The sequence below is a fragment of the Gigantopelta aegis genome, chromosome 4, assembly GCF_016097555.1.
Source record: "Gigantopelta aegis isolate Gae_Host chromosome 4, Gae_host_genome, whole genome shotgun sequence".
Taxonomy (NCBI): Eukaryota; Metazoa; Mollusca; class Gastropoda; order Neomphalida; family Peltospiridae; genus Gigantopelta; species Gigantopelta aegis.
Window position 1 is genome coordinate 54,515,635 of NC_054702.1, and position 14,877 is coordinate 54,530,511.

General features: G+C 35.7%; 1 protein-coding gene and 1 long non-coding RNA gene across 5 annotated transcripts in view; one reads left to right on the forward strand and one right to left on the reverse strand.

Moving 5' to 3' along the window:
* LOC121370764 (dystrophin-like) overlaps window positions 1-14,877 on the reverse strand; it is a 424,499-nt gene that overhangs the window by 45,011 nt on the left and 364,611 nt on the right. For all 4 annotated transcript variants that reach the window (XM_041496221.1, XM_041496219.1, XM_041496220.1 and 1 more), the window contains 6 exons: window positions 14,082-14,238; window positions 13,298-13,427; window positions 12,069-12,220; window positions 10,853-10,987; window positions 6,315-6,445; window positions 5,546-5,640 (listed from right to left, as the gene is read on the reverse strand). In XM_041496221.1, the coding sequence (XP_041352155.1) occupies window positions 5,546-5,640; window positions 6,315-6,445; window positions 10,853-10,987; window positions 12,069-12,220; window positions 13,298-13,427; window positions 14,082-14,238 (800 nt within the window). The remainder of the gene's footprint in view (window positions 1-5,545; window positions 5,641-6,314; window positions 6,446-10,852; window positions 10,988-12,068; window positions 12,221-13,297; window positions 13,428-14,081; window positions 14,239-14,877) is intronic.
* LOC121370765 lies at window positions 7,009-8,500 on the forward strand. The gene is made up of 2 exons (XR_005957728.1): window positions 7,009-7,467; window positions 7,830-8,500. It is a non-coding gene; the product is annotated as an uncharacterized LOC121370765 (long non-coding RNA).

Genomic DNA, 14,877 nt, shown 5'->3' on the forward strand with positions numbered 1-14,877 from the left:
CTAAGATTGTATGCAAGAATGACCATATGTTCGACATCTAATAGCCAATGTTTAATAACTCGATGTGCTCTAGTGGTGTAGTTAAACAAAACAAACTTTAACTTTTCTGTGATCCTTTACTTATTTTCATCAGTATATAACATTACAGGCCCATGCAACCAGCTGGTACCAGTATCAGAAACATAAAAGTTCGGCAACTTTATCATCATCACTTATTAATGAAGTCACACACATTGAGTTTATGGCTGTATAGTAAATCATTAATTAGTTCACACACACACACACACACACACACACTCACACTCACTCTCACTCACACTCACACTCACACACACTCACACTCACACACACACACACAGAGCAGTTTCATACTACATGCAGGTTTAGCCCCATCAGCTGTTTCACTTCATCAAATAAATGTCCCATTTTTATGCTGTCTGGTTCTGAAGTATTAATTAATTACCGTACTCAGACACAGTTACAAGATTTCCGTATGGTGGTGGTGGGAGAAGATGAATATTTTCAACGGCATCAAACTAATCTAATTTGGTTTTCATAGTGGACCTAATATATAGAGATTATTATCCGAGCTTGTGTGTCGTACTGATTTTATGAAACAAGTATCAGGATTCTTGTATTGCCTGAGCGAGAGTGAGGGTAATTCATGTACATACATCCTGACACGAGTTTCGTAAAATCAGTACAACACACATGCGAGTGTAATAATTTCTTTATCCATATTACATGTATTATTGTAATTTAAAAAAAATAAATAACAAGGCCCAAGGGCCGTCTCAAAATGTTTCAACCACAAGTAGGAGAGGACTGGGGAAAACAACGTCATGTTATGACGTCGCTTCCAAACATTAAGTCATTACACTTGTTATTACGCATGTGCTTTGTATGATTATTATTAACCCAGTTATGTTGAACCACATGGATAATAAAGTATTTTTATTAACTTGTGTTTCTCCCATTGGGGAGGTGTACATAAGCACCCATTCGTAAACTGCGTAGTTATTTTAAACACATGTATGCCATGTGTAGGCACAAATGAAAATACAAACTGCTTATAACAAAACATAACTTTTATGAATTTAAAAAATGTAAGAAAAACCACCACAGAAGGCATCCATGTACATTTGTAGATGAGTTAACTGTGTTAGGAAAGTGATATAACCAAATACCCCAAGTGGTAGTTATACAAGATTAAAAGTAATTTTAGAAATATTGTAAGTGCAGGTAATTGTGAAAACTTGTACCATGTACATCTTTAATTCCTGAATATGCTGGAGGAACCACCAGCAAAGAACTTTTTTTTAATTAAAAAAAATCCAAATAAAAACCAATACATGCATGCAAATGCATGAAATACGTCGTGGTTACTAGTACATGTATCCATCTTACCAACAGTAAGAAAAACCACCACAGAAGGCATCCATGTAGATGAGTTAACTGTGTTAGGAAAAATACCACAATTTTACTGAAGCTATGGACTGCTATCTCAGTAAGTAAACATACATATATTATATACATGTATCTCACCCATACAAACCAACTCTAATGGATGTGACCACACAATGTATGAGAAAAGTTGTACCACAGGTCAAGATAAAACCTTCATGAACGCATCCAAATGCTACAACCAAGCTACACAAGTCACAAATTCACTAAACTGTTGGAACTTTTTTTACGATCTTGCAGTGCAGTTCAAGAAGACTTGTAAACATGATACGATGCTACATGTACTTAAGAGAGCCTAAGAATAAGATAGCTTTGTGAATTAGGTCCGTGCTAAAGAAATACATGTTAGTCAGTCTGTCAATCTGTCGAGGAAATCTGCACCTCATTTTCGTAATTTTCCATTATTATTCATACATACCAAAGTTTACATGGCGGTAACCACTCACAGCTATTCTCCCTACAGTAAGAGTTCTCTTCACAACATTATAATGGCGGTGTTTACAGATGCACAATAGCTGTGTTAACTGGTAAGACATATATGCATGAGACTTTTAAAAACAGATTCTTCACTGTGACAAGCAGGTACACGTACTGTGGTAGATATGTGTCTTGTGTTTGATAGACAAGCAACACAGTCTGGTCAGCTCACTCACACTGTGTGGTTACACCCAGCAAACCGACCATACAACACAGTCTGGTCACTTCACTGACCCTGTGTGGTTACACCCAGCAAACCGACCATACAACACAGTCTGGTCACCTCACTGACCCTGTGTGGTTACACCCAGCAAACAGAACTAACTCGATCTAAAATCCCAACAAGACCTGTACATGTGGTTTATACAGACACACTAATCTAGATATTCTCTACCATTATAAAACAGTAAAATAACTAAAACAAGGAATGCTTGTTTAATTACACTTTAAAAATTAAAATTAAAAAAAATTCTTTTATTTAACACCACTAGAGCCCACTGACTTATATGAATAGCCTAATATTAGTATTTTTACACTGTAATTTTTTTTAGTTGTATAGCCTCACCACGTGTGTGTGTGTGTGTGTGTGTGTGTGTGTGTGTGTGTGTATTTTAATCAAATTGGAATTGATTAACATATATTTTAATTTGCTACAATTCTTAAAGTATAATATATCTATCTCTATCTAAAATACTTCTTTAAGTTAATCTGACAAATACATGTATAATAAATTCCACTATATGTTTTGTGAATGATGTGTGTGTGTTTGTTCAGACAAAGTATTTAAATTCTCATCCACCCTATACACCTCTGTTTTTGCAGAAGACTTAAATTCATTCATTCATTTGTAGTTATTTGTGTGCTTATATCCAATTAAGGTTCAAGCACACTGTCTGTCCAGGACAGAGGGTTAGTGGTCAATGAGAGAGAAGTCGGTGTAGTGGCCTTACACCTACCCACCGAGTGATTAACTCGCTCTGAATGAGAACTGTGTACCAGGAGGTGAACTCGGTACCTACCAGCTGTACGTCTGATGGCTTAACCGCTATACACGACCGAGGCCAGTGAAGACTTTTTTTTTTCATTTCAACTTATTTTCATGCTTATATGCAATTAAAAGTTCAAGCACGCTGCTATCTGGGCTATCTGTCCAGGACAGTAGATTAGTTGTTAGTCTTTAGTGAGAGAGAAGAGGGTGTATAGTGGTCTTACACCTACCTACGGAGTCTTTAAAATTCACTCTGGGTGGGAGCCAGTACTGGTTTGCGATCCTAGTACCTACCAGCCGTACGTCTGATGGCTTAACCACTACACCACCGAGGCCAGTGAAGACTTAAAAATTAAGCCTGTGTTTAATATATTCTTTAGTGAAAGGTGGCTGCTATTACCAGTTTCAGTTCATTACAATCTCAATATTGTAGATCTATGACTATGACACTAGTTTTTACGTGCCTATATCCACAAAGGTTCAGGCACGCCCACCTCGGATTTAATCTCTGACTTCGCCAGTGACTAACTCCGGGGCGGGGGGGATTGTAGAGCTACAATGTTCCACATATTTATACTCCCGAGACAAACAGAACCACTCATCCATGAAACCGCTAATTAATCTGCAGTCTGCTTAGACATGCATCACTGCATGTCCGTGCATCCTGAGTCATTGATATCACGGTAGTGTACACTGTGTGAGAAAACTATCTTCCAAGCAGCATACAACAAGATGAGACCATAAATTAATTCTACAAAGCAGTCATATCTCAACGGTTTACTCAATTTGGTACAGACAAATGGATTTAACGAGGACCGCCAGGTGAGAAAGTTCAATCAACAAGAGATCAAAGCAGTGTAATACAATACTGCAGCAAGGTAAAGCTACATCGCACATGGTCGAGTCAAGCCGAGTCGCATTGATTCTACAACATATGATGCAGAGAAAACAGCTCTGACACACTAGAAAGGTGCAGGCAAGTCAGGCTTATGATGTAAAAACAACCTCAAAGGTAACTAGTTAATATTTCGGAAAATTTCTGCACGATGAAATTAATCTGAGTCAATGAATGTCAAAACATCACAGAGAGACATCAGCTAAAATTAATTTGAGTTAACAACATTCTACTCAATAAAAAATAAATATTGTGCTTAAAAATATTATATCAAAATATTTTTTTCCAAAGAACCTTCTTCTTCTTCCAAAAAAAAAATAATAAAAATTTTTTTTACAAAGAAAATATTTGTAAAACGAAGATATTATTTAAAAAAAAATTGTTGCAAAGCATCATAACCTCACAGATTAATATTTTAATCAAATTGGAATTGATTAACATATATTTTAATTTGCTACAATTCTTAATATACAGTATAATATATCTATCTCTATCTAAAATACTTCTTTAAGTTAATCTGACAAATACATGTATAATAAATTCCACTATATGTTTTGTGAATGATGCCTGATATACCAATATGGGGAAACCAGGAAAGTGTACACAATTTAATTTAGCACCTACACATTTCACATCCACACACTTGTATAGACGATGCAATGAATGGTGCAGCAAAGAAGTTGGGAGGAAATTAACACTTGAGCCAGTTCAGAATTACATCCTGGCTATCACTTCACACCAGACATTTTTATGTTATAAAAACTATTCAAACGGGCTATTCACTTGGCAAACAATGGACTGACTGTAATACTGTCATTACTGTTGTCTATGAAACATAAGAAGAGCACTAGAGAGTCAAATGACTTCCAGTTAGTTCTGATAACAAGGAAGACAAGAACAACTGAAAAATAATATCCCAGGATTTGTGTTTATAGATTTGGAATCTGGACTCAGAACTTTAAAGGAAAAGTTTGTACTTTTGTTTATGAAAAAAAACAAAACCTTCAGTGACACATTGCAAGGCACTGGAAGAAAAAAAGTTAAAGTTTAATGACACCACTAGAGCACACTGATTTATTAATCATTGGCTATTGGATGTCATACATTTGGTAATTTTGCCATTTAGTCTTAGAGAGGAAACCTACTGTATTTTTTCATTTGTAGCAAGGGATCTTTTATTTTTTCATTTCATTTCAGCTTATTTTCGTTCTTATATCCAATTAAGGTTCAAGCATGCTGTCATGGGCACACACTTCAGCTATCTGGGCTGTCTGTCCAGGACAGCGGGTTAGTTGTTAGTGGTTAGTGAGAGAGAAGAGGGTGTAGTGATCTTACACCTACCCATTGAGTTGTTAAAACTCACTCTGGGTGGGAGCTGGTACCGGGCTGCGAATCATATACCTACCAGCCTTATATAAGATGGCTTAACCACAACACCATCAAGGCCAGTGGATCTTTTATATGCACCATCCCACAGACAGGACAGCACATACCACAGCATTTGATATACCAGTCGTGATGCACTAGCTGCATGGAACAAGAGATAGTCCACTGAAGGGGATTGATCCCAGATCGACCGCGCATCAAGCGAGTGCTTTACCACTAGGCTAAGTCCCCCATCCCTGGAAGAAAGGCAGGTCATATATTTTTGTCAAATACAAAGAAAGAAACTATGATTACGTGTTGTTAAGTTAAAAATCATGTTCTTGACGACTACTTACCAGACAGGAAATGCTGTGAGTTGGGACCAAAGTCTCTGAAGGCCTCCTGTAACTGTTTTAATCGGTCTTCTATTGCTATTTGTAAGGCTTTCCATCTGAAATAAAAATAAATAAATAAATAATACTCTGAATTCATATTTCATCTACATGAACTTGTTAAAAATAAATTATTGTAGATTCAATTAACTTACATGTAATTACAAGATCCAGATTTAGAAATCAATTATCTTAAGTTTTTATCTGCTTAGACGACAGCCTTTTAAAATACTGTATTTTTTAAGGTTGTATAATTCAATAAAATTGGATTTGTTTAACATATCTTTTAATTGGTTACAATTCTTAATATACAATAAAATATATATCTCTAACATACATGTACCTCCTTAATTTAATCTGACAAATATAATAAATTCCACTGTTTGTTTTGCGAATAATGCCTGATATACCAATATTGGAAACCAGGAAAGTGTACACAAGTTAATTTAGCACCTACACATTTCACATCCACACACTTGTATAGACGATGCAATGAATGGTGCAGCCATGAAGGTGGAGGAAATTAACACTTGAGGCAGTTCACAATTACATCCTAGCTATCTCTTCACACCGGCCATATTATTTTAGAATTTTCTAAATAAATTCTTTTGCATTTCTAATTAAGAATAAAGATATTAGGTGTAGATAAACAAAACATAAAAAGCTTCAAAAAGTGTGTGCATTTGTTATTTTCAATAGTAAATATTTTGGATATATAAAACTCTGTTCTCACCTTGTATTAAAATCTTCTAATTTTCTAACATTTACATGTGACAAGATGACGTCTGCTGCCTGTAGTTCATTTGCTTGGTCATTTACACTGTCCACCTCTCCCTGAATGGGGGCTACATGCTGCTGAAAACCCTGAAGGAAATTATCACAGAATATACAATAGAGAATCCAATGAGATTTACCTTGACTAGACCATAAAACAAACTGCTAATAAAATCCATGTGTACAAGACAATATTTTTTAAAACGTTAATTAAATTGTACTTATAACACCTTTCTTGACCATAATAAAGTCCATGAGTACATGGTGATGATATTTTTTCAAAATCAATGATGTTGTTACTCAATGTGGATATGTCTACATTGATCAAGTCAGGTTGCTTATAACATGTACATGTAGCAAAGAGCAAAAATAATAAAGTGAAAAGTCATGACAAACAAAATGGCAAACAAAATGTGCATTGACATAGCAGACAAATCAATGGATATATGAATAATTAACAGGCCAATAACACATCTCGAGTCATTGAGTATTACTGATATCAACTGCATGCATTATTCAATTTTTTTTATTTTTTTTACTAAAACCCCACAACTTGAATTCAAACTAAAATTATACATCAGAAAAAAAAGTAAAGTTTGTTTTATTTAACGATGCCACTAGAGCACATTGATCTTTTATCGTATCATCGGCTATTGAATGTCAAATATATGGTCATTCTGACACTGTTTTTTAGAGGAAACCCGCTGTTGCCACATAGGCTATTCTTTTATGACAGGTGTCACAAGTCAAGGGTAATCTGATTTTAATTGTATGAAAGAGAATATGTGGTTATATATTTTATAACATTTTTTATCATTTATACGGTATTTTAATTTATACGAATGAGAGAAGCATGAAGTATGAGTCATAGCTTGTATCTCACACGTGAAGCTGTCTTTAATTAGCAAGGTAGCAATTTGTATTATTGTAGCTTGTGGTATGGGTGAGTGATAGATGAGTGATAAGCTGACTGGGTGAATATAGTGTGGAACTGGGCTATTGAGTGGATGATTTGTCATTAATCGCTGAGAGAGAATCATTGAACATTCAGTTTGGGAAAGACTTGGTAGAAGTGTAAGAGACTTTGTGGAAGTTCGGGTTATTGTTTAACCGTAAGTAAATTAAATATTTTACACATGTATTGTGTTACAGAGGTGTGACATTTGAATGTTATTTTGGTCTGTATTTAGTTTGCTATATTAAATGTATATATTTAGCAAATGCTCAGTGTAACTTGTGAAATGCGGACATTGTGTAAAGTAATGAAATTGTTTGCTATATGTATGTATGTGTTTATTAAATGTATAATGTGAATTGAATTATGCACATGAAGTAAGTTGTACGTGTTATTAACGTATACGTTGTGAAACCTGTATAATGTGGACATGTGTGAAATGATGAAAATGATTGATGTATGAAGGGTATTTAATATTGAGGTTTTGCATGATAGTAATGGAGTGCATATTGTTTACAGCAGCTTGTGTGGTATCTGTTGAGACCAACAACGGGATGAGCAGCGAGGGGCAATGTTAGAGTTTGACCAGGTGATTGGGCTGTGGAATTATGTGAAGAAGGGACGAGGAAACTGACGTTGATGTTAATTCATGGAAGTTGGGTACAGCTGAAGTGGAAATTGAAGTTCCACATGTGGGCTACTTATTAGCCATGATGTTGTGGTGGTGAATAACAAGTGTATTGTTATCGTGCAGCATCTCGGTGAATAACAAGTGTATTGTTATTGTGCAGCAGAAACATATTGTGTAAATATGGCTGTAGTATTTAGAGCTGATCTGAAATGGAGGGTGCTAACTAATGTTAATACATAATTTAGTTAGAACAATATATGTATATAAAAGTTGATCACGAGGAAGTGAATCATAAGGATTGTGTTATGAACTGAAACATTGTATATTGAACTGTGTGGTTTTAGTATATTATTTTGTGTGTTGTGATACGTGATATTTTTATATGAAATTATGTGTAAAGTGGTGATAATGTATGTTTATTATATATGAGAAGTGTGAGTGTTGAGGGAGTGCTGGTGATTAGTGGTGTGTGAGAGGGATATAATTAGGGTTAGTAAGTAGGAGTGGAGAATGAATGTGATTGTTATTTGTGTGCTGTAAATAAATGTAATATAATTTATTTGGATTAGTGTTGTTTCTTTTAGTTATTCAATCACAAGGGAACATTTATTTGCACTTCTCACAGGCAGGATAGTACAAACCATGGCCTTTGTTGAATCAGTTATGGATCACTGGTCAGTGCAAGTGGTTTACACCTACCCATTGAGCCTTGCGGAGCACTCACTCAGGGTTTTGAGTTGGTATCTGAATTAAAAACTCCATGCCTCGACTGGGATCCGAACCCAGTACCTACCAGACTGCAGACCGATGGCCTAACCACGACACCACCGAGGCTGGTCAGAAAGACAGGTCATATAGTAGGATAAGAAACCAACAATGTTAATTCTCTAGAAATCATCACTGCATATACTGATGGAAAGAAATAAGGGAACACATCAAATTGTAGACCAAATTTAATTCAGAACTAGCGTAGTAATGTCTGTATTTCATACCAAGTTGTAATGTGGGACTGAATGTCTATAGTGTTGAATGAGCTGCCCATATGTTCCCAGTCAATTTCTGACAATATGAACTGATTTTTGATGCAGTCATTATTTCCCTGTTGCTATCTGTGTGATCCTTTATTTCTTTCCATCAGTATAGTTTCTCCATAGAATATAAGGTAATCATCAATGTGTCAAGTATCAATGTCAGTTAGGCTAAATTAATTTTTTTAAATGTTGCTAGAATTCTGTTACATTTTTACTTAATGCAATAAAAAAGAAACAATTTTATGAAGAAAAAAAAAATGCCAGCAAAAACAATAACCATAATATTGAATAAAACATTAAGAAACTTTCATTTTAGTAAGGTCAGTGAAGAAAAAGAACAATGCTTCACAAGATGAAGAGCATCTGATTCCACAATCAGTGGCTAGAAGTAAATGAAGACATCTCTGCTTCTGATAATGCTATGATTTAATGCAGATGTGCAGGGATCAATTCTAGAGCACTTCTTGACCACAGCTTTCAGAGAAGCACTTGAGCTCACACAAATCGCCAATGTCCACGCATTAATTGTGTCGGTCAAGATTTACCATCGGCATTAAGAGCCAGAGTAACAGAATTAAATCTAACTGTTGCCAGATAGTGTTCAAGGCCCCAGACCTTTAACCAAGTAGCATATGCACCAGACTGTGCCATGTGTGTCAGTCTAATGAGATAAACCAATTATAAGAGTTTTAGACTCGGATTTCAAACATCCAGGAGCTAAACGGAACAAATCAGTGGAAAATGTGTTTGATTTACCAGAGATCAATAATGCTATAACTGAATAAACTGATAGCAAGTAAATAAAAAGTAGCTTTTTTCCCCCTCTGTTACACAAAATAAAAAAAAATTGAAGAAAAAAAAATATAAAAAAAGATTCCTTTAAACATCAACATTTTTAAAACAAGCTTTTAAGAAGACTTGAATAATCTAAAGAGCAATGTAGTGTCTAACCAGTGTGAAAGTTGAAATTGTATTGATACACATTTCACAAAAATATACACCAATAAAAGCTGTGAAGATTGGTTCAAATTCAGTGTGTTGGTTCTTGGTAAACTGAAGTAAGTTGAAACTAATTTAGAAGAAGCAATGAAAGACCAATGTGAGATTTGAGGAAAGTAGGCTTGCTCTTTGGTACACAAAATGGGGGTTACATGTTTGTGTAAAAAGGAAGAAAAGACACTGTAGCTAGGATATTGGTTGAATGTGTGTACCAGGACCACAGGATATTGTTTTGAATGCTGTTAAATATAACATTCCTTCTTTCCACAGAATGTTTTTTGGTTTAGCTGGTTTCTAATATAGGACATTCAAACCTTTTTTGAGCACCTACCTAAGTGTGTATCAAACATGTCCCTTTAAGACAGTTGCAGGTTAATGTATACTATAGATTAGATAATATGGGACAATTTTAAGGATACTTCTTACTAATGGGTACCGGCCTCGGTGGCGCAGTGGTTAAGCCATCGGACTACAGGCTGGTAGGTACTGGGTTCAGATCCCAGTCGAGGCATGGGATTTTTCATCCAGATACCGACTCCAAACCCTGAATGAGTGCTCCGCAAGGCTCAATGGGTAGGTGTAAACCACTTGCACCGACCAGTGATCCATAACTGGTTCAACAAAGGCCATGGTTTGTGCTATCCTGCCTGTGGGAAGTGCAAATAAAAGATCCCTTGCTGCTAATCAGAAAGAGTAGCCCATGTAGTGGCGACAGCGGGTTTCCTCTCAAAATCTGTGTGGTCCTTAACCATATGTCTGACGCCATATAACCATAAATAAAATGTGATGAGTGCGTCGTTAAATAAAACATTTCTTTCTTTTTTTCTTACTAATGGTTGCTAAAGAGAATTGGTTACATGAGCAGACTGTGTTGTGTTTACCTTTGTTTTATCAATCTCCTCCTGTAAGTTTTCTATGATGATGTCTCCCACAGCGCTCCATTGAGCTTTCTGCTGCTCTGCTTGGGAGAGGTGATCGTTGAGGTCGTCCATAGATTCCTGGAACATCGCCATTCTCTGAAATAATGAGCAACGTGCAACAATTCACTCATGCAGGTTTTAAAACCACCATAACGACGCCCACCGATGCCAACACTGTCAAAAAAACCTCATGTACCTTGATGCCAAATAATAAAATTAATGAGATTTTAACAACACTTTATTTTATGGACGTATTAATGAATGACTACATATGTTTTTTATGTCTTGTTTTATGGGGCTTTTCACATTTTGTTTTCTCTCTGGTAATAAAATTCAAGTTTCCATAGATAATAAATAATTTAGCTTCAAGTATTAAACCAACTACACTTAATATCCTCATTGCACACACATTTTGTTTTTATTTTGTAATGGAACCCACAAGAAGGCATCTTCTCACTGCGCAATTTGTAGCATAATTTGTAGCAGTGTGAGAAAGCCTCTATAAAATACTTATTTTTATTATCACCATTTGTGGTACAGAGGTAGAATGAATTAAACATGTTCAAATCACAGACAAATCACATGATACCTTCCTGTAAACAATTTCAAATGTTTTTTAATGATACATTAGCACATTAAAATTTGTTTTATTTAACAACAGCACTAAAGCACATTGATTAATTAATCAGTCTTTTTGAAGTCAAACGTTTGGTAATTCTGACACATGCTCTTCTGAGAAAACCTGCTAAATTTTTCCATTAGCAGCAAGGGATCTTCTTTCCCAGACAGAACAGCACATACCTTGGCCTTTGATATATTAGTAATAGGGTACAGATTTGGACCAAAACAATGAAATCAGAGAACTGATCCACCAATGGGGTTCGAACCTCTGACCCAAGGATGTTGGGCTCTATTAACTGAGGTAGATCCCAGCAGCTCGTCTAACCTAATACACCTCCATTAAGAACTGCAACCTGAGCTACATCCTACTTGCATCTTTACCTCAAGTTGCAACATGCTGTATATTCTCTGTTCTAAATTTTAGTATGATTCTGATGAAAACACACACACACAGCACTTCACAGCCAAGAATCCTTACACAGAACAATGAAACCGTTTAAAAAAACCACAATGTGAATAACATTAACATGGTTAAAAAACAACTCATTATGTTTACCTCTATGACTTCATCTATTTTACGCTGCCATTCGTTGGATCTCTGGTTAATCTCAACCCATTTCCGGTTGAGCAACCGAACCTGGCGACGTATTTTTCTTATAAGATGTCTGGCCTCCATGTCAGCCGATACATCATTCATGGATCCTTCATCTGAAAAAACAAAAAGCCCAGTCTATCAGCAATGCTGGCAGTACATGCACTTCATTAACTGTGTTACAGGAGGAATTTGTTTCGTCTCTGTGGTTACCTGAATTAATCTCAGAAACTCTGGTGATGTTGGCTCCATTGTGAAGTTTTGGAGATACTGCCTAACCTTGAGATGGAACCAAGCCACATCAAATGTTATTACCCGGTATGTCTATGTAACACAGGAAGGCAATATGATTTTTTTTTTTTTTTTTACATCAAATTACACCATCTGTTTGCTTTTAACATAGAGGTTTTACAGTCTTTTCTGGAATTGGCCTCCAGTCTATGATTCAAGTTTCAGATTTTGGAGATACTGCCTAACCTTGAGATGGAACCAAGTCATGTCAAATGTTATTGTGTCTATGTAACACAGGAGGGCAATATGACTTTTTTTTTCCACATCAAATTACACCAGTTGTTTGCTTTTAATGTATAGGTTTATCAAAACATCGTTTTAAAGCCTTTTCTGGAATTGGCCTCCATGCAGTCTATGATTCAAGTTTCAGAACAAGATCTATGTCAGTTTGGTATGTCTGGACACTGGTTATGTAAGTGGTGTTAAAGGGACATTACTGAGTTTGCTCCATTGTAAGATGTTTCCAACTAATACAATATTTCTACGATTAAGCTTACATATTATATATATTTTCTTGTTTAGAATATCAGTGTTTGTATATTCAATGTGTTTCTGGTCGTCTTAATATTTCTAAGAAGCCCAAACTGGATTTTGTCTTCAAATAATTTCGTATGTATGAAAAAACAATATTTTAAGAAATAAAAGGAAATTCAACCTAGTACAAATATTAGAATGATCAGAAACACATTTAATATGCATCTACTAAAATTTTATGCAGAAAAATATATTTGATATGTAATTACAATCGTTAAAAAGTCTCTGCTAGTCGATAACATCTTAAAAATTGCAGCAAACTTAGGAATGTTCCTTTAAAGGTGTACCACTTTATCACTGAATCATTAAACATTGAGTTGCACAAATATGATAAAGACAATAAACTCAACAAAGAAAAGACAACTCACCTGTATCATTGCTGTCTGCACTGTCAGTGCTAAGCCTCTTATCTTCTCCTTCTTCCCTGAGGTAAAATCTTCCTGCTTCCAAACTCTGTTCAACCAGGGGTCTCTTCAGGTCAAGCTGATTTCGTAACCTCTGCAATAATTTTTTGTATACCATTAGTCAATATTTTAACAAAAGAAAAATTTACAATTTTTATACACAAAGTCAATCTTTTTAAAAGGCAGTATTCAAAATGTTACCAATACATGAGATAAACCCATGCATGTTCTGCCACTCACCAAATTCACCAGTTTGAATTTTAGAATTGGTGAATTTTATTTTAATTTGGAGAAATAATTTCATGTGACGATTCTTATTTTGTTGGAAAATAATAGTGGGTTTCTGCAAATTTTGTACAAAAGATAATTTGATGCACATTTTATGCACACCAAAGGAGAATTTAAAGTTTGTTTTGTTTAATGACACCACTAGGGCACATTGATTTATTAATCATCGGCTATTGGATGTCCAACATTTGGTAATTCTGACATATAGTCTTAGAGAGGAAACCCGCTATATATTTCCATTAGTAGTAAGGGATCGTTTATATGCACCATCCCACAGACAGGATAGGACATACCATGGCTTTTGATATACCAGTCGTGGTACACTGGCTGGAACGAGAAACAGCCCAATGGGCCCACCGACGGGGATCGATCCTAGACCAATCACGCATTAGGCGAATGTTTAACCACTGTGCTACATGCCACCCCCGCCCGGAGGTTGAAACACAGTGTAAAGTGTTACCTGATTTTCAGAGTTTTGCCGCTGGATGCTGACCAGGTCGCCTCCAATGGGCTGCTGCTGCTTGAGCTCCTCCTGGCGCTGGAGGATCCAGTTGATGACGTTCTGCAGTGTGCGCAACAAGTGCATCCACTGCTCAGCATTGGTCTCCAGGCGGCCTCTGCAATACACAGAACATCACATGGTTACACAGACGTCAACAGAAACTTTTCAGTGAATTACATTTTCTTGAATTTTTAGAAATTAATTATAGAAATATCTTCTTTTTTTTTCTCGTTCGGTTTCCTATGCTCACTAAACCCCCGAGATGTGCTGCATCAGTGAACTGGATTGTCAGTTGGAGCTCACCAGGGCTGCCCCATAGCTTTTCTTAGAGATGTTAAGTATTCATACAGATTTGAACAAAAGTGAAGGTATCTGGGGTGTCATATGACATAACCAGTTAAAAGAAAGACAATGATCTTTAAAAAAAAAAAAAAAAAAAAAAAAAAAAAAAAGGGGGTGCAATTCAAAGGACCAACCTTAATATCTTTTATTTGGTACATGGTATCTGTAAAATGTTTACCACAGAACAATATGAACTCATGTTAAAAAGAAGCGAGAAAAATGGTTTCACTAAATCGCACCTCATAAAATCATGACTTTATTCACATAATGTCACTGCTATGCTCTGATACTGGTCTGTATATTCAGGATCTTATTAAAAAACACATCCACTACCTGCTCATGATCTGATAAACCGATTAGTCTTATGTTCCTGATTGTACGAACTAACCACATACATATGTTCATGATCTTA